This window comes from Sus scrofa, chromosome 5 (genome assembly GCF_054392235.1).
Source record: "Sus scrofa isolate SSC_HxYL_T2T_F1_AM1 chromosome 5, Sscrofa_HxYL_maternal_Yorkshire_Landrace_v2.0, whole genome shotgun sequence".
NCBI classification, from domain to species: domain Eukaryota; kingdom Metazoa; phylum Chordata; class Mammalia; order Artiodactyla; family Suidae; genus Sus; species Sus scrofa.
The window spans coordinates 4,388,883-4,407,235 of record NC_139387.1 but is presented as its reverse complement, the minus strand read 5'-3'; the positions used below and the strand labels follow the sequence as shown (position 1 = coordinate 4,407,235).

The window sequence follows — 18,353 nt, the reverse complement described above, 5'->3', positions numbered from 1 at the left end:
TCCCTCTTGGGCTCCAGGGGAGAATCTGTTCCCTGGCCTTTCCCCCAGCCCGTGGCCCGTCCCACACCCAATGGCCCAACCTCCCAGCATCCTCCCTTTGGCCTTTCAGCTTCTGTCCTCACATCTCCTCTGCCTCTGACCCTCCTGCCTCCGACGTATAAAGACACTTGTGATGACATTGGTCCCGCCTGGATAATCAGCTCTCACCTCAGCTGTTACCTTCGTCCCACGTGGGGGCACAGCTAAGGCAAGGTGCCTGTCCTACAAAGACTTCAGCAGCCTCCCTCCCTCCCTCTCCTCCGGGAATACAGCTGATTCTGCTAATCCTTTGCCGTAGAGCTGCAGAGAGATGAGGAGGCGGCTGCTGCCCTGGGCACAGTGAGAAGGCCCTTGGTGGCGCCCTCGGCTGGCCTGGACCCTGCTCTGAGCATGAATCACCCCTTCTACGACGTGGCCAGACACGGCATCTTGCAGGTGGCAGGTGAGTTCCAGCTGGGTGGTCCCCAGGTACATCACGGTGCCAGCCTTCCTGTGGGCCCAATGACATGCGACGGCGTATTAGGGCTGCCTCGATCTGGCTTAGCTGTGCCTATGGCGTGCAAACCACACAAGAACAAAAGTACCTGCCAGAGTTTTGAAAACACAAAAGACACAGCTGTCTGAGCATCGCCCAGGGGCTCTGGGAAGCCACTGGGCAGCATCTTGCCACTGTGTAAAGAGTGGAGGCCAGAATTAAATGGGTTGCTTTATTAAGCAAGGATGCCGTTACGCTACATTTCATCAAAAGCAACAAACAAGTTCCCTGGTGGCCTCATGATTAAGGATCCGAGGTTGTGACTCCTGTGGCTGGGTCACTGCTGTAGTGCAGGGTTTGATCCCTGGCCTGGGAATGTCTGCCTGCCGCAGGGCCTAGTCAAAAAAAAAAAAAAAAAAAGAAGAAGAAGCAACAAACTCACACCAAACTCAGATGGTGAGCTGCCCCGCACCCAGCAGTTGGCCAGAAGGGAGGGAGTCCGTTGCATCGTTTAAATGACCGGAGGAATCAGGGCCACTCAGTGTGTGTTTCTCATGTGGGCACCATATCTGTTGGGGTCCCCAAAACACAACCAGTAAGATACACAGAGATATTGCATCAGGAGATTTCTCATAAGAATTGGCTCTCACACAATTATGGAGGCTGAGAAGCCCCATGGGCTGCCCTCTGCAAGCTGGATGCCCAGGAAGGCCGATGGTATAGGTCCTGGTCCAAGTCCTGGAGAACAGGGGCCCGATGCCCACCTGTGCCCAAGGGCAGAGAAGGTGATGGCCCAGCTGGAGCAGAGAGCAGACCGCCCTCCCATCCCTGTGGTCCATCTGGGCCCTTGTTGGATTGGGCGATGCCCGCCATGTGGTGAGGCGTCTTCTCTACCCTGGGCTCCCACTCAGGCTCATCTCTCGCGGACACACCCTCGCAGACCCAGCCAGGAACAGTTACCAGCCGTCTGGGCTCCCCTCCGCCCAGGCACGTTGGCCTGTGGCAACAGCCATCACGGGTGGCACACCCACTTCTCAGCCCCCTGCACGTGAGGGGTCTCCTGTCCCTAAGAAGCCAGGGTCATGTTGAGGCGATGAGCAAATGGGGAACCGTTCTCAGTAGCCGGAGGTCCCAGAGCCACGCCGAGTGCAGGAGGAACAGGGAGAGGCCTGGGGTTCAACACGCTCATGGCCATTCCGCGCCCCCAGTGACCTTATCAGAAAACCTTTACAGTTTCGGTAGAGAGGGATGCAGGACTGGATGTGGGGGACATGCACCCACAGGTTAGATACCCACAAAGGAAGGCGGGAGGAGGTCCTGCTGTGGCACACTGGGTTAAGAGTCTGCTGCAGTGGCTCAGGTCACTGCGGAGATGCAGGTTCGATCCCTGGCTTGGCACAGCGGGTTAAAGGACCTGGCGTTGTCGCAGCTGTGGTGCAGGTCGAAGTTGTGGCTTGGATTCAGTCCCTGGCGCTGGAACCTCCACATACCGTGGGTGCAGCCATTAAAAAAAAAAAGGACAACAGGAAATACAGTTCTTTTTCGTAAGACATAAAAAATACATTACATTGGAGTTCCCGTCGTGGCACAGCAGAAACATATCTAACTAGGAACCATGAGGTTGCAGGTTCCATCCCTGGCTTCACTCAGTGGATTGAGAGCCCAGCGTTGCCATGAGCTGTGGTGTAGGTCACAGACAGGGCTCGGATCTGGCGTTGCTCTGGCTGTGGTGTAGGCTGGCCGCTGTAGCTCTGATTCGACCCCTAACCTGGGAACCCCCCATGTGCCGCGGGTGCTGCCCTAAAAAAAAAAAAGGCAAAAAAAAAAAAAAACCATTATATTAATATGCAATAGATTTTTATTTAATGACTGAATAAGTATTTTCAAATTTCATTTTAGGTTTCTAAATGTCTGTTTTTGTGTTTTTGGCTCTTTAGGGCCACACCCGAGGCATGATGAAAGTTCCCAGGCTAGGGATCGAAGTGGAGCCACTGTTTGTTTTAATTGAAGAGCGCTTCCTCGGGGCCCCAGTCGTTTTTAAGAGCGTTAATGGGCTCTGAGACCAGAAAGCTGGGGAGCCAGTGGGGAGACCCTCCAGGCACATGCACCTGTGCCCTTGAAGAGAATGGACGGGGGCTCCGAAGTTCAGTTGGGTCGGCTGGTTGGTAGTGTCCCGATCGTCCACCGCCTTAGCCACTTTTGCGCCTGTTTCCATCAGCTGTGGAAGGAATAGTCAGAGCGCCCATGACTGGGATTTGTTTATTTTTCCCTTTGGTTCTGTCCACTTTTATTAGTATATATTAACATTGTATATAATAAATATGATATTCATTATCTTAACAAATATCAATAAACACAATATGTATTATAGTAATAAATATTTAATAATTAATAGTATTGATAGTATTAATACATATGCTACAATACAATATATTTTATATAATGTAATATATTTAATAATAGCATGTATTATTATATTTTGTTAATATATATTTTGTTTGCTTGTTTATATATATATATATATATATAGGCTGCACCTGTAGCATACAGAAATTCCCAGGCCAGGGACTGAACCTGTGCCACATCAGTGACCTGAGCTGCTGCTTGACAATGTCAGATTCCTAACCACTAGGCCACCAGGGAACTCCTTATTCTGATTTGATGCTTTGTTTTAGGGGCATATACAGTTTGTATCGTCATGTCTTCTCTCTCTCTCTTTTTTTTTTTTTTTTTTGCCTTTTGGCTTTTTGCCATTTCTTGAGCCACTCCCTCTGCAGATGGAGGTTCCCAGGCTGGGGTTGAATCAGAGCTGTAGCCACTGGCCTACACCAGAGCCACAGCAACGTGGGATCTGAGCCACGTCTGCAACTTATACCACAGCTCACGGCAATGCCGGATCCTTAACCCGCTGAGCAAGGCCAGGGATCGAACCTGCAACCTCATGGTTCCTAGTTGGATTTGCTAACCACTGCGCCACGACGGGAACGCCTTGTCATGTCTTCTTGATGTGCTGACCTTTTTGTCCCTGTGGAGTGGCCTTCCTTACATGGGAGAGACTCCCTTCTTGCATGATTTGTCTGGTGTTAAAATAGGCGCCACCGCCACCCCTGGCTTCTGCATCCATTCCTTTCAGCCTGTCTTGGTCTCCGCCCAGGAAGTGCATCTCTTAGAAACAGCTTTTCATTGGGTCTTTTTGACTTTGATTGCGAGGGGGCTGCAGAGCAGGTGCCACGTTTTCCACACCTCGCAGGCCACACTGGAGAGTTTGTGTTTGGTCACGACGGCATCAGAGAACCTCGAATGGGATCCGTGTCATTGGGTCTGATTTAGACCCATCCTTCTTGCCAAGTGGAGGATGCTGATGGCGGGCAGCCGGGCACCTGTAGGGGCTGGGCGGGTGCTCTGAGCTCAGGCACAGAGAGGAAGGGATGGATCTGGGAGGTTGCAATGTTCTAGGACCACCAGCTGAGACCTCCCTGCAGATGGGGGGCTTCCGGGGTGCAGAAGGAAAAGTGGAATTGAGAGCTCGGGGTCTCCGGGCTGTGACTCGGGCTGGCTCTTCTTCTCTGTGCCTGGTCTTTTGCTGCGCTGGGGGCCTGGGGTCTTGGGCTGGGCTCCTTCCCCCATCCAGGGGGCCAGGTGTTGTCGGGTCCCTGAGGGGTTTTGTTTTCCTTTTTTTGGCTTTTAAGGGCCACGCCCGAGGCATAGGAAAGTTCCCAGGCTAGGGATCAAATTGGAGCTGCCGCTGCCAGCCTACGTCACAGCCACAGCAACGTGGGATCCGAGTCACATCTGCAACCTACACCACCGATGGAGGCCAGGGATTGAACTTGTGTCCTCGTGGATAACTAGTTGGGTGCATTACCGCTGAGGCACGACAGGAACTCCCCCAGGTCCCTGCGGTTCACTGGGGGTCCTTCAGTGCTCTTAGGGGACCGGGGCTGTCTCAGGCCTGTGCTCAGACTCCACCTGCAGGCTGTGCATGAAGCGATCACAGTTGAACCCCTGAGCCTGTGTCCCTCCTGCCACAGTCTCTGTGGGGGATCGTGGCTCGGCAGCAGTCTTTGGATTCATGGCCAGAAACCAAAGAATCTTTTCAAAAATAATGCTGAGCAATCTCTTATCTTGAGGGAATATAGATATTTGGTCGAATGGGAGCTTTGTCGAATTTTAACTCTGAAGATAGCGTTCTGTGCAAAACAACCGATTCGAAGCTGATTTAAATATCTTAAGGCGTGGTGGTCTCCTGAAGCTCCGGCCTGGGTCTGGGGCTGCGCGCTCAGAGGCAAGACCAGATGTTGGAAAGCAGGGTGGGTGGGCGGGCAGAGGGCAGGTCCTGCCCGAGGATCAGAGGAGGCGGATCTGAGGTGTCCTCTCATAGGCGGGCGGCAGAGAAAAGCCGGACCTGGTCCTGCTGGGTGACAAATCGCCCCCCCACATCCAGAACCTTCCTCACCACCCACTCAGACCCCAGCAGGGCTTTCCTGCAGGATGCAGACGACATGAGTCTTCAGATCATTCACTTCTGCAAAAAAAAAAAAAAAAAAAAGGTTAGCAACCTAAAACCCAAAACCCAAACAGTCAGCCTCTGGCCTCGGTCCCGAGGACACTGGCTTCCTGGCGCATCTTAATCGCCCTTCACTCTCCGGGCCATGGTGGATCGTGGCAGGTGTATCATGGGGTCTCGGCTCGGGGAACCATGTATTTATTCATAAACGGGGCTTCTCCCGTCTCGGAGACAGTGAGCGATGTGCTGTAAACACAGCGAGGGGCGAGCAAGGGGTCATGAATTAAACCGAAGCCTTGTAGAATTTGCATTTTATTGACAGTTCTCATTTCTTCTCATATTATATCATTTTGAAGCCCGTTTTCCATACGCTGGCCTGTGTGCCGGAGAGCAGCCAGAGGCAGTCACTCATAATGACGGATGGCGTCAACGCAGACGCCCAGTGACGGCTTCATAAGCCGGCCAGCTGCCTGGGGTCCCGGGGATTCCTCACGGCTGCAGAGGAGGCCTGGACCCCGGTGGCTGCAAGGACACAGAAGGCCTCCCTGCTGGGGACGTGGGGGACACGGCCGGGCTGGGGGTGCCACCGCCCTTGGAGTCAGCGGCTGGGGGTGTGGGCCAGCTGTGACACTCACTTGACCTCTCTGGCCTCACTTTCCTCCCTTGCAAATGAAGCAGCCCACCAGGAAGCACCCCCATCCTGCCGGGCACGTGGTGACAGGTCACATTTATTGAGCACCTGCTGTGTGCCAGCTCGGCAAGACTTTATTCCAGCTGTTGGTTTAGACTCTCCTGTACCCCCTAAAGTCAGCTCTGTTACCTGCATGTCGCAGATGGGCAAAGAGGCCGGCCCAGCCCTGCCCTGCCCTGCTGCTGCTCAGGGAAGGGGTTCTGACCCTGTGGGCTGAGCCCCCAGCCCCAGCCCTTCTTCTTCTTTTTCACTTGCTATGGAGATTTTCAAACGCATCAGATGTAGAGAGAATAGGTGTGAAAAACTCAGTTTACCTGTCACACCTGTTTTTAGTTCATAGAAGTTCGTCAAATCCGAATAAGCCTGTGGTTAGTTCGGCAGGATATTTAGAAATCTGTGGATACAGGAGTTCCCGTCGTGGCTCAGTGGTTAATGAATCCGACTAGGAACCATGAGGTTGCAGGTTCGATCCCTGGCTTTGCTCCGTGGGTTGGGGATCCAGCGTTGCCATGAGCTGTGGTGTAGGTTGCAGATGTGGCTTGGATCTGGCGTTGCGGTGGCTGTGGTGTAGACTGGAAGCTGTAGCTCCGATTAGACCCCTAGCCTGAGAACCTCTGTATGCCGCGGGTGCAGCCCTTAAAGGACAAAAGGCCAAAAAAAAAAAAAAAAAAAAAGCCCTTTTTTATGCTTTCACCGTTGTGGGAGTAAAAAGCCCTCACAGGTGGCTGACCTTCCCAGCTCAGCCTCGTGCAAGTGGACGGGCCCTGCAGACTGTGCGTCTCCTAAGTGTTTATCCAATGGTGTCAGTGCTTTTTGTGGACAAGAGGCTCGTGGCCGCAGAGCCGGGGCTCCATCCCATCTCCGAGTCTCTGCCTTGGAGCCTGCCGTCTGTCCTGCACTCTGCCCGGGGGGCCGCCTTCCGTTGTTGGCAGAAGCAGGGCGGGAGGGGCTCCCGGACGGCTCAGTGCCCGTCCTCCCCCACGTGGCTGAGTCCAGTCGCCTCAGGGGGGACTTCAGCATCCTGACCCTTGTTCTGGCGATTTGCCTCCACACCCCCTCGACCCTCTGGGCAGGAGCACAGGGCCCCTGGGCAGCGTGGGGTCAGAGGTGCAGGGACAGGCCGTGTGACCCCCACCATTGGCAAACCCGAAGCTGTGCTGGGAGACGAGCGGGGCCGAGCGTGTAGGGAGGGCGCTGGCCTCTTCAGAAGCCCGGCTGTGTCCTCAGCTTGCGTCTCATGCTGGGACTCAGGTTCCCCAGGTTTTCTGGGAACCTGACATGAGCCTGCTGGTCAGCAATTGCCCCCTGACCACTCTGGACCCCAGGGTGGCCGTGCTGCCCTCTCTGGTGACAGCATCCTGGCCTCCTCCCGTCCATGAAGCATTCCACGCCTCCCAAGTCCCCGGTGTCCCTTGGGCACTGAGCTGCTCTGTCCCTGCCCATCTCACACCGTCGGGTGTGGAGCCCCTGCGTCCTGCTTCTCAGCCACGATGGTGCCTGGCCCCTGGCCCAGCAGGATGCTGGGCGGGTGCAGGCTGCATGTGCTGAGCACACGGTGAGCCTTCAGCAAGCGGGGCGAGCGTGTGGGGACTGGATCTTCCGTCCACCAAGTTGCTTCAGTGGGTCTCATTCCGATGCTAATGCGCCTTGAGTCCTGACCTTTCACCGGGGATGTTGACCTTCTCTTTCAGCCCCAGAGGCATTTAATTCCTTGGTAGCCACACAAACAATTCACTTCTCCAGGAGCAAAGCTGGCCTTTTCCCTCCCACTCGCAGGTGAGCACAGGCTCAGGTGAGCCGCCGAGCCCTGGCTTCCGAGACGGTGCAAACAGCATTTGGAAAATTCTTTGTACGTCCCGGCATAGTCAGAGAAGGTTTTGTGTCCGAAACGTGCCCACCTGGCAAGACAAGCAGAGAAACGGGTTCCAGGGCAGGCCTTAGACCAGAAGCTTTCTTGCCAAACAGAAACCATGAGCAGAATTCTCAAGGAACCTGTGAAAAGGCCGCTGTGTTTGGAAACAAATGTCCTGCAAATTCTGAATGCCAGACTGGCTTGCCGGCTCCTGGGAGACGCGGACGTGACCGAAATAACACATTGTCCTGGCCTGGGGGGCGGGTGGGGACGTGATGTGTGCGTGTCTGCGTGTGTGAGTGTGTGCACAAGTATGCGGTCTCGACTCATTGCCTTTTAGAGCTGGGCCAGGGGCCAGGGGCCAGGGTTGGGGGGGACGCTTTCTGTCGTCCTCTCTCTCTCTCTCTCTCTCTCCCTCTCTCTCTTTTTTTGGCCCCTCCCACAGCATGTGGAAGTTCTCAGGCCACGGATCAAACCTCAGCCACAACAGTGACAATGCTGGATTCTTAACCCACTGAGCCACCAGGGAGCTCCCTCATTCTTGTTTTAAGTAAATGTCTGAAAACAGTGGTTAAGTACTTGTTGACAGTGAGTTAAAGTGAGTTCAGACTCACATACACCTGGGCAGGGGCACCCTCTAGCTCTTCAGGATCCCGAAAAGCCTCCTATAATCCGTCCTCTGTCAATCGGTAAACGATTGTTGGACGTGGTTTGAGCCGCAGGCACGGGCAGCAAGCGTGAGCCCCCGGGCTGCCGGTGGTGGTGAAGGTGACCTTGGCTCGGGTACACAGAGTGCCAGGTAGTGGGTGCCCCCCCGGCAGGTGCTGCCTCCGCCTCACCCCGGCCGCCTGTGCCTCTCGGCCCGGGCGGGAGAAGGCGGCCGAGGGTGTTGGCATCGTGACCAGGGTTCACGCCCATCTGTCCCCAGGGGAGGACCGCCTTGGAAGACGAGTCGTCACGTTCAGCTGCTGCCGGATGCCTCCGTCCCACGAGCTCAACCACAGGCGGCTGCTGGAGTAAGTCCCATCCAGCACCCCCACCACGCACCCCCGCCTCCCCGTGCGCATCCCTCCCTCTGTGGGCCACCCTCCCCGTGTGTGTGTGTGTGTGTGTGTGTGTGTGTGTGTGACTCCCCGTGCATGTGCCTCTCCATCCCTCTCTGCACAGAATGGCGTTCAAGGTGCTAAGGTAATGGGTTGACTAGCGGGTCCCCAGGTGAATGTCACATCAGCTGCCAGGTCACCAGCTCTACCCGCAGGGCTGATGGCGTCTCCAGCCCAGCGTGGCTTTGGGTCCACAGCCTTTCAGCAGCCTTTGCTGTTGGTCATGCCTGCATCATGTGGAATGTCCCAGGCCAGGGTTTGAACCGGTGCCACTGCAGTGAGAACATTGGATCCTTATCCTGCTGAGCCACCAGGGAACTCCTGGTCCACAGTCTTGAGCTCTGGACTTAGAGCCCTTTTAGGCCTCCCACCTCCCTCCCTTCTGGCCTCCCTGCCTCCCTCTCAAAGCCACACAGGCCACCTCTGCGTGTGCTTAGTTTCCTGCCTGTGGCCTTGGCTGCCATCGCCCCTCCTCCTGCTGCCTCTCGGGGCTCAGTCTGGCTGCTCCGTGTGTGGCCGCGCTGCTTCCAGCGCCCCTGCCTGGCCGGATCCCAAGAGCATCATGAAGGCTGGTGCCAGGAGAGCCCACAGAGGCCTCACTGCAGGTCCTGACTGGCCTGGGTGAGCAGGTGACCATGGGTCTGGTGAGAAGCTCGGTCTGGGCAGGGTGACTTCCGCTCCGCTCCCCACCGAGGCCTCTGTTCCAAGCTGAGTGTCCTCCTGCCCAGGAGGTCGTGCTGGGGGGTCACGTCCCCACCCAGGTGACCTGCCGTGGGCCAGAAGATCTCTGTGCCTTGACCTTGAGCCCCACGATGAAGGCATTTCTTGCCCCGTGGGGCTCGTGTGGGTGCCCCAGGCCTTGGGCTCTGCTCTCGGATGACTTCTGATTGCGTTTCACCCCCACGGCCAAAGCCTGGCCCGTCTGGCCAACCCTGGCCATGTTGGTGTCCCCTCGTGAGGGACAGAGAGGAACAAAGACTGGTCTGGGAGGGACCCGCTCACTGCTGGGATGGCTCACACACCACGGTGGGGTCCAGATCCGCTTCCCTCTTGGTGGTGCCAGAGCGGCTGTGGCCTGGAGCCGGCAACTTGAAATGAACAAAGGCGCAATTGGCTCATAGAAGCACCTGGAAGCCCTGGGGCTGGTTGTCTCATGAAAATCCCCTGACTCAGGCATCCAACCTCGTTTGTTCGAGAATCTTTCAGCAGCTGCTGGAGATACAAGGGCAATGGCCAGAACCTTGCAGGTGCCGGCGCCCAGAGTCTTCAGCCAGTTCTATGGCCAAGGGGTGGGGTCGGCTGTGGAATTCACAGGCAGGCAGCATCCCCGGCAGCGGCAGGTTACCCCGGACAGCGAGTTGGTCCCCAGGAGGTGCTGGCCTCCCTGAGGAGCTGATGCCGCTCTCTGTTCCTTGGTTACGGGGACCCCGGGGAGAGAGGGTGTAGGATCCCTGAGAGCTCGCATCCTGTGGTCCTCTGAGATGAGGTGCAGTCTCTCACCGGCTTCTTCATTCTGTGGCATGGAATGATCTGTGACCTGGGGCTCCGCGTACTCCGAGGGAACCACTGACAGGCAGGAGTGAGTTCTGGATTTGTTTTCTTAGAAAGATAAAGTTACCCCCTATAGGTCGGTGGTGGCTAGGGGTAGGGGGCAGAAGAAGGACGAATGACTACTCAGTGGGTGTGGGCTTTCTTTGGGGGTGCTGGGAAGGTTTTGGAATGGAATGGAGGGCGTGATGGCACAACGTGATGATGCACTAAACGTCACTCAATTGTTCACTTTAAGACAGTTCGTGTTACGAATTTCACCTCAATCCCCGCCTGCAAAACACCTCTGATAACAGTGGGTACATTGTGTTCCTGTCGCAAAACTGCCTCAGAACACTTAGCTACCCGGGGGAAGTGGTCGGCATGGCTTCTGTAGACAGTTGTGCAGGTTGTTCACTGCACCAGAGCCTTGCTATGAAGAGTTGCCATTTGGCCGCCGCTTTTCTCACCCAGTGGTGGCAGGTGTCTGCCTGGAGGAAGAAGCACCTTTTTCTAATTGACTCGAACGTGCTCTACAAGCTTCTGGGCTTTGATGGGATGAGCCCTAACGCCTGGTCTTTTCCATGGCTTTTCGGGAAAAACTGATACCATGTGCATCCTCCTCCGTCTCTATCCAAGTGGGCAGCTTTCCTGTGTCCAGACGTGTGCTCCTGTTTTGAAATGCATGAAGAAATAAACCCATGTCTTTGAAGCTCAGCCAGTGGTTTCGTTAACGACATCGGGTGCCGAGCACACGTGCAGATGTGTGGAGGCACCGAGAGGAACTCGACGTGTTATGGAGAGAACCGGGGGGCACATGGGGCCGGGGGAGGCTCCTGCTTTCCCTGCAGGTGTCCGCTGAGGATAAGGGGGCCGAGCAAGGACAGCCTCCTGATTCCTCCTTTCCTGAGAACATTGAGAAATGCAAGAGCGACCGTCCTTACAGGAAAAAGTCGGTGTTCTCATGGCTCAGGGAAAGTCAGAGAGGTCCGCCTGGCTGCTGTCCCAGGCAGGATGGGCTACATGAATTATGCCCTGAGGGGAGACGATGCCCTAGAGAGTGAGCGCTGAGGTTGCTTCCACAACCGCTGAGCCCAAACCACGCATGAGATCGGCTTTGCTTCATTTTTCCGTCAAAGTGGATGTCGGCCGGGGCACATGGCTTCCTGGCGGCAGAACAGGGTGGGTCAGAGAGTGGACTCCGGAGCTGGGCCACTCCGTTCGTTGCTTTGTTCTTTTTTTTTTTCCCTGTCTTTTTAAGGCCACACCTGCAGCAGGGGGTTGAATTAGAACTCCAGCCTCGGGTTCCTCCGCGGTTTCCCAGCAGTGCAGGGGGCTGAATGCTTGTGGACGGCAGAGACCAGTGGGGTCTCCTCCAGCGGTTCTGGGGGCACTTGTCCACCCGAGTGTCCAGCTCACGCTGTGGACCCCAGAGCCCTGGTGGTCTGTGTTTGCATGGCTCACAGGGAAGGCAGCTGTGGTCCCACCACAACCTCAGAGAAGCTGGGCCTGGATTCCTGGAGCGCTGAGCCGACTTAACTCCAGGTTGTGCTTCTAGGAACTGAATGACTCAGGCAATCTGATGTGTGAGCACTTGGCCCCAACAGCTGGGTGTCAGGAGCCAGAGTGCCAGCGGGGTCAGGATGGTCCTTGGACAGCTCGTCTACAGGTGGCCGGGCAAGGCCTTTTTAAGTGGGTCACATAGGTGTGGCGGGGAAGGAGCCCCACAGCTCTGAGAAGCTGTCTTGGGGGGTTCGTAGAGCTTAGCCTGTGGGGTGTGGTCAGGTGACAAGCCAGGGTCTGCTTCATTGTGAAAAGAAACGATGTTAGGAGCGAGTCTGGAGAGGAGCTGCTTGCTTCTAGAAATGCAGCAGAACAGCCGGGAGGTGGAGACCAGGGGCCCCGTTAGTTAGTCCCGGGGTTGAATCCCAGTTCACTCTGTGTTACTTGCACGGCTGTTAGAACCAAGCACCGAACAGCGGCTGGCGTGAGACAACGAATTTGTTTCTTAACGTTCCTGGGGGCCAGGAGGCTGAGAGCAGGGTGTCTGCCGAGCTGCATCCCCCTCCCCTCCTGAAGGCCCCCACCCCCACCCCTGCCAGGATAGGCTCCTTCCTGGCTTCTTCTCACTTCTGGTGGCAGTTTGCAACCCTTCACCCTCCTGGGCTGGTGACGGCATCACTGCGCTCTGCCTCCAGCTTCACGTGGTCGCATGGCTGTCCCTGTCTGTGACCTGCCCTCTTCATAGCCATCTTTTCAGGATACCAGCGACTGCCTTTAGCTCTGTCCTGGATAATCCAGGATAAACGCCTCCTCGCAGCGTCTTTTTTTTTTTTTTTTTTTTTTGTCTTTTTTTTTTTTTGTTGTTGTTGTTGTTGTTGCTATTTCTTGGGCCTCTCCCGCGGCATATGGAGGTTCCCAGGCAAGGGGTCGAATCGGAGCTGTAGCCACCAGCCTACGCCAGAGCCACAGCAACGCGGGATCCGAGCCGCGTCTGCAACCTACACCACAGCTCACGGCAACGCCGGATCGTTAACCCACTGAGCAAGGGCAGGGATCGAACCCGCAACCTCATGGTTCCTAGTTGGATTCGTTAACCACTGCGCCACGACGGGAACTCCTCGCAGCATCTTTATCTGAATCACATGTGCTAAGACCCTCTCTCAAAGAGGCCACATTCCTGGGTCCTGGGGATTTGACATGGATGCCTTTGGGGGGCCATTTTCAGGCTACCACATCACCTGCTGCTGTGCGACCTGAGGTAAGTTACTTGATGTCTCTGAGCCGCAGGTGTCATTTAGGAAAGGAGGACCAGGCCCCCTGCGTGTGGATCCTCAGAGTTGCCCTGGATGGGCCCCCGCCTGGCACGCTGCTGGCAGCCACTGGGGGACCATATGCATGGCAAGAGCATGCTTGGTTCCAGGGTGGTGGGAGGCAGCTGTTTCTAACCGGGCCCGTGCTTTGTGCTCAGGTATTTGAAGTACACGCTGGACCAGTACGTGGAGAGCGACTACATCATCGTCTATTTCCACCACGGGCTGAACAGCCGGAACAAGCCGTCGCTGGGCTGGCTCCAAAGCGCCTACAAGGAGTTTGACAGGAGGTGGGTGCCCTCCAGCCTTCGGGTGGATCCCAGGCTGCGGGCTGGGTGAGGGGGAGGCTCGGGCGACACCAGGGATCACGGCTGTGCACGGGGGAGGGTGGGGGAGGGCGGGACACCGGGGCCCAGGCGGGGTCTTAGGGCGACCAGGCCCTCTGTCCAGCATCACCATCTCAGGCTGGGTGGGCCCACGTGTTCTGGAGGGACCAGACCGTCCACATTTTGGCTTTGGGGACCATCACGTCTCTGTCACCAACTCTCCACTCTGCTGAGGGCAGAAGACAATACATATGTAGGTGGGACTATTTACTTATGGGCCCTGAAATGTGGGTTTCATGTCATTTTTCATGTATCATGGACTCTTCTTCTTCTTCTTTTTTTTTTTTTTTTGTCTGTCCCTGGGGCATACAGAAATTCCCAGGCCAGGGATTGAACCCATGCCACAGCAGTGACCTGAGTTGCAGCAGTGCTGGATCCTTAACCGCTAGGCCACCAGGGAGCTCCTTATTTTTAAAAAATGTTCAAGCATTAGAAATGTCAAGCTGGCAGTTCCCATTGTGGCTCCAGCAGGTTAAGAACCTGACAGAGTGTCCGTGAGGTTGCGGGTCCGACCCCAGGCCTCGCTCAATGGGTTCCCATGGGGAGCCATGGAGGAGGTGGCAAAGGGTAGGGGGTGCCGGGCCTTGTCCAGGAGGCAGTGGGGAGCCATGCATGGTTCTTGAGGAAACACAGATGACATGTTCAGAGCTGGCCCTTTCCAGAAGCTCAGGCTGACAGCAGAAGATGTTTGTCTATCTTGCCCTGTCTTGAGCTGAAACAGATCAATTGTCAGACGGAAGGAGGCAAACTTGTCCTTTGTCCCTCCAGTCCTCTCCAAGGTGGGTGGGGGGCAGGGATGGGGTTACAGACCCTGGCTGGATGGAAGCCAAAAGATGGGCCGTCCTAGGCTTCAAAACAGTTCAATGGTGGAGTGTCTGCTGGGGATAGTGAGTTCCCCGTCAATGGAGGTAAGCAAGTGAAGCTCCAGATGTGAGATTTATACAGCAAGGATTTACATCTCCAATCATTGCACCCAAGCGAGTTTCTCGCTTTCTTTTTTGTCTTTTTTTTTTTTTTTTTAAGGGCTGCACTCACAGCATATGGAGGTTCCCAGGCTAGAGGTTGAATTAGAGCTGTAGCCGCCGGCCTACGCCACAGTCACAGCAACGTGGGATCCAAGCCACATGGGTGACCTACACCACAGCTCACGGCAATGCTGGATCCTTAACCCACTGAGCGAGGGCAGGGATTGAACCTGCATCCTCATAGTTACTAGTTGGGTTCATTACCACTGAGCCATGACGGGAACTCCAGTTTCCTGCAGTCTCTTCTGTTCTTTCTGCTCTTGGCTTGTCATCTTCTAGACTCTTCTTCCCGGTTGCTCCTTTAAGGGAGAACCATCGACACAGGACCGTATGTGATTCCTTTCCAGGGGTGCCCGCCTCTGCCAAGGAGCTCTTGCTAATGGGTGGCACCCAATGGAAGTCACTTTCATGTAGGGGTGGACTTTGTGGCAGCTGGACCACCCGAAAGTCACGGCAACCTCCCCCTCGGAATCACGAGCCTTTCTTTCTGTCATTAATTAGGATTCCTTTGGGAGGTACTTTGGGGCTATATAAATATCCTGCTCCTCATCAAAGTTCGTTTGCTTGTCTTTTAGGGCCACACTCTTGGCATACGAGGTTCCCAGGCTAGGGGTCCAATTGCCGCTGTAGCTGCTGGCTGCCACCACAGCCACAGCAACGCCGGATCCTTAACCCACTGAGCAAGGCAGGGATCGAACCCGCAACCTCATGGTTCCTAGTCGGATTCATTAACCACTGCGCCACGACGGGAACTCCTCAGCGTTCCATTTGAAATCCTCTCCATCTCCCCCCTCAGGTACAAAAAGAACTTGAAGGCGCTCTATGTCGTGCACCCCACCAACTTCATCAAGGTCCTGTGGAACATCCTCAGACCCCTCATCAGGTGCGGGGTGCGGGGTGGTCTCCGCGGGCATCTCGCTGGGGTGGGCACCGGTGTGTGTGTGGGGGGGTCCTATCTCGGTGGCGTCCGTGTCTTGGGTCCCCGCCCACCCCGTGGCTCTGATGGGTCATGGAGCTGGCGGTCATAAACAGGAGCCTGGCCCGTGCCCCTGGTGAGATTGGCAGCTGGTATTTTAAATCCCTCGTCGGCCCGAGCACCCGCGTCATGCACCCATGTCGGGGTCCTGAGACTCCGGTTCAGTGACTCCCCACAAGGACTCGCAGAGCTCAGGCGAGCTGTCACGGTCACAGAGGAAGGACCCAGGTCGAGTCTGGGAAAGGCACGCAGTGGCCTGGGGGCAGCTGAGCCAGCCTCCCGCTGCCCTCTCCAGGGGAGGCATGTGACCGTGCTTGGTCTTCTGGCCACGCCAGGCGGCGGGAGCGGTGGTGCTCGCCCTGGAAGCTCCGCCAAGCCTGGTGTCGGTCACTTGGGCGGCCCTGCCTTAGGTCACGTCGTTGGCACATGGGGTGACCCCAGACCCAGACACAGAGACCTGTCATCAGCAGGACGTCCCAAGAGCACCAGGGCCACCTCCCGGGAGCCGGGCAGGGGTCGTCCTCTCTTTGGGATGAGCAAGGCTGGGCAGCCCCCAGGTGCCCAGCAGAAGGCCTGACAGTGCAGCCAAAGAGCCACAGCTCGCGTCTGCCTCCCCCATCCTGCCTCTTCCCGAGGGACAATTTCTGCCTCGGCCTCACCGGGACGCAGCGCCGGGGGTGGCAGGCCACACAGCACCTGCTCTTTCCCTCCGTTATGACCGTGTGTGCGCGGCACAAACTGTGCACAGTGCCACGCGACGGGGTGGACAGCAAAGAGACCCACAGACGTGGGTTTGCACAGCGGCTCCAGCCCCAGTGGCCTGTGACGGGGAGAGGCTCCCTGTGCAGGAGCCCCGGCGGGGGGCGGGGGACGCTCGCGTGAGACCGGTGTAGGACTTCTGACCCGGGCCCTGGAGGACCAGTGCGTGTCATTTTAAGCCCTTTGTGATCATCTGTTACGGCGGCCACACGGCCCTCAAGCGCCTTGGCCCCCGAAGGCCACTTGCACTGCATTCGTACCGTGACCCCTCTTAGGACAGAGCCCCGCCGGATCCCAGATGGATCCACCTTCTGAGCCACCCTTCCCCCCCACCGCTCTCAGGGCCAAGTCTGGGACTTGAGAAGGACCCTCCTCCCGTGTCTGGAGGTGACAGCCCCTCTGGGAGGGACCCTGGGCCCCCCTGGCCCCCCTTCAACACGCCAAGTCCTGAGCCCTGCAGATGCAAAAGCAGGTGTGTGTTTTCCAAGCTACACAGAATCAGCACCCTGAGGTGGCTTCTCTGCGATGCCCTTCCTGGGAATTAATCGTGCTGCGACCCTCGGGCCAGCTGGAGAAGCCGTGGAAGGCTTAGGTGTGAACTGCTGCTGGAACTGAGGCTCCCGAGGAGGTGGTGCAGTCGAGGTCTGAGGGCTGCCCTGCCAGGACCTGAGCCCTTCCTTCCTGCCAGCTGCCCGCCTCAGCCCAGAGGGCCTGGCCGTGTGGCCCTGAGGGCTGCTCCCGAGATTCTCAGACCTGCAGGATCCGCTTGGAGAATTCCTGCAACAGCGGACCTGAGTCAGCTCCTGTTTATCACGGCGACTGATGGCTGTGGCCAGGGGGCTCATTTCCTTTCGTTTGCAGTCCCTGCCAGCTTTCCCACCTGGGTGCCAGCGCCGGGGACAGGCACCCCCGGGGAGGTGCAGTTCCGTTCTTCTGCTGTGTGGCTGAACCAGGACCAACACGCTGGTGCCGCAGCAGACAAAGCCAGAAAGCCAGCCCTGGCCACCCTCCTGCGAAAGGGCATAATTCAGATGTTCGTCAGGTTTCCTGGTGCTGGCGTTCCCCTGACAAGCTCTTAAGCTCTAAGAGTTCTAGAAACTCTCAAGTTCTTTCTGGAAAAACCCCACCTGCTCTTGCTGTGTTGCAGTGTGGCCGTCCCAGTGCTGCGGTGGATCTGGAGCCACACCTCCCGGGCTTGCCTGTGGGCTGCCCTTAACCATCCATCATCACCCTGGGCAATAGATGCCACCTCGGTCTGCCTCGGTTTCCCCTTGTGACTAACGAGGCCACTTCAGTCGTTCTGTCGCTCTAACAACCACTGACTTAATACCTGTGGGGTGTTTAGAGCAGGGTCTGCCTGGCACTAGCAAATGCTAGTGTTGTTTAAAATTTTTATTATTTCGTGATTGATGAATTGCAGTATCTTATATACCAGGCACCCCTAAAACAATCCTATGAAGGCAGCTGTATTTTCCCTCTTCCAAAAGAGAGGAGGTTCATGCTCAGAGAGGTTAAGGAGCTTGTCTGAGGTCGCACAGCACGTCGAGGTTTGCCTGGGATTCCTGGCAAACTCAAGCCTGTATGGTTCTGCCCCTTGTCCTGCCTCCGGCATAAATTTAAGCAGGTGCCACGAGAGGACTGCGGGGATCAGAGTTGGGGGTCTTGGGGCTTCCTCGCCTCTCAGCTGGCATGTGGCTGCCCACCTGAGCCCTGGAGTCCTCAGCTGACAGTGGGGGAAATGGACAAGCCCAGTGGCTCTCCACTGGCCACGCACTGCCCGAGTCCAGCCCTCTGGAGGTGGAGCCTGGCAATTCCACCCCACAGCCTCACTGGGGTCCCCTGAATGGGCTACCTAGAGGCCCATTCCTGCATCTGCAGAGTCTGGCGTCTGCCAAATGCCTGGCCGGCTGGAGGGGGACAGAGAGGCGCACAGAGAGGAAATTGAAGGGGGCTCTGTGTGGGCAGGAGTTGGCTCCACGGGTCTCCCTTTAGCTCTGGAAATGACCCCACTGTCCCCGCAGTGCAGGTGGCTGGGGACTCGGTCTGACCCCCCCCCTCAACCACTAGGGGGAGCCGGTGCCCGCGGCTCGACCTCCTGTGGGCTCTGGGCTCAAGCCTGGGCTCTGACGAAACAGCTGTTCTGGGATTACAGGGTGAGGAAGTTCTAGAACCTGCAGGCAGCTGACAATACTGTGTCGTG

The 18,353-nt window shown here is 56.6% G+C and overlaps 1 protein-coding gene across 4 annotated transcripts in view; it reads left to right on the top strand.

Moving 5' to 3' along the window:
* The window catches only part of ARHGAP8 (Rho GTPase activating protein 8), a 50,776-nt gene that overhangs the window by 17,478 nt on the left and 14,945 nt on the right, over window positions 1–18,353 (top strand). For all 4 annotated transcript variants that reach the window (NM_001204383.1, XM_021091086.2, XM_085024715.1 and 1 more), the window contains 4 exon segments: window positions 338–481; window positions 8,493–8,580; window positions 13,166–13,297; window positions 15,215–15,301. In NM_001204383.1, coding sequence (NP_001191312.1) covers window positions 338–481; window positions 8,493–8,580; window positions 13,166–13,297; window positions 15,215–15,301 — 451 coding nt within the window.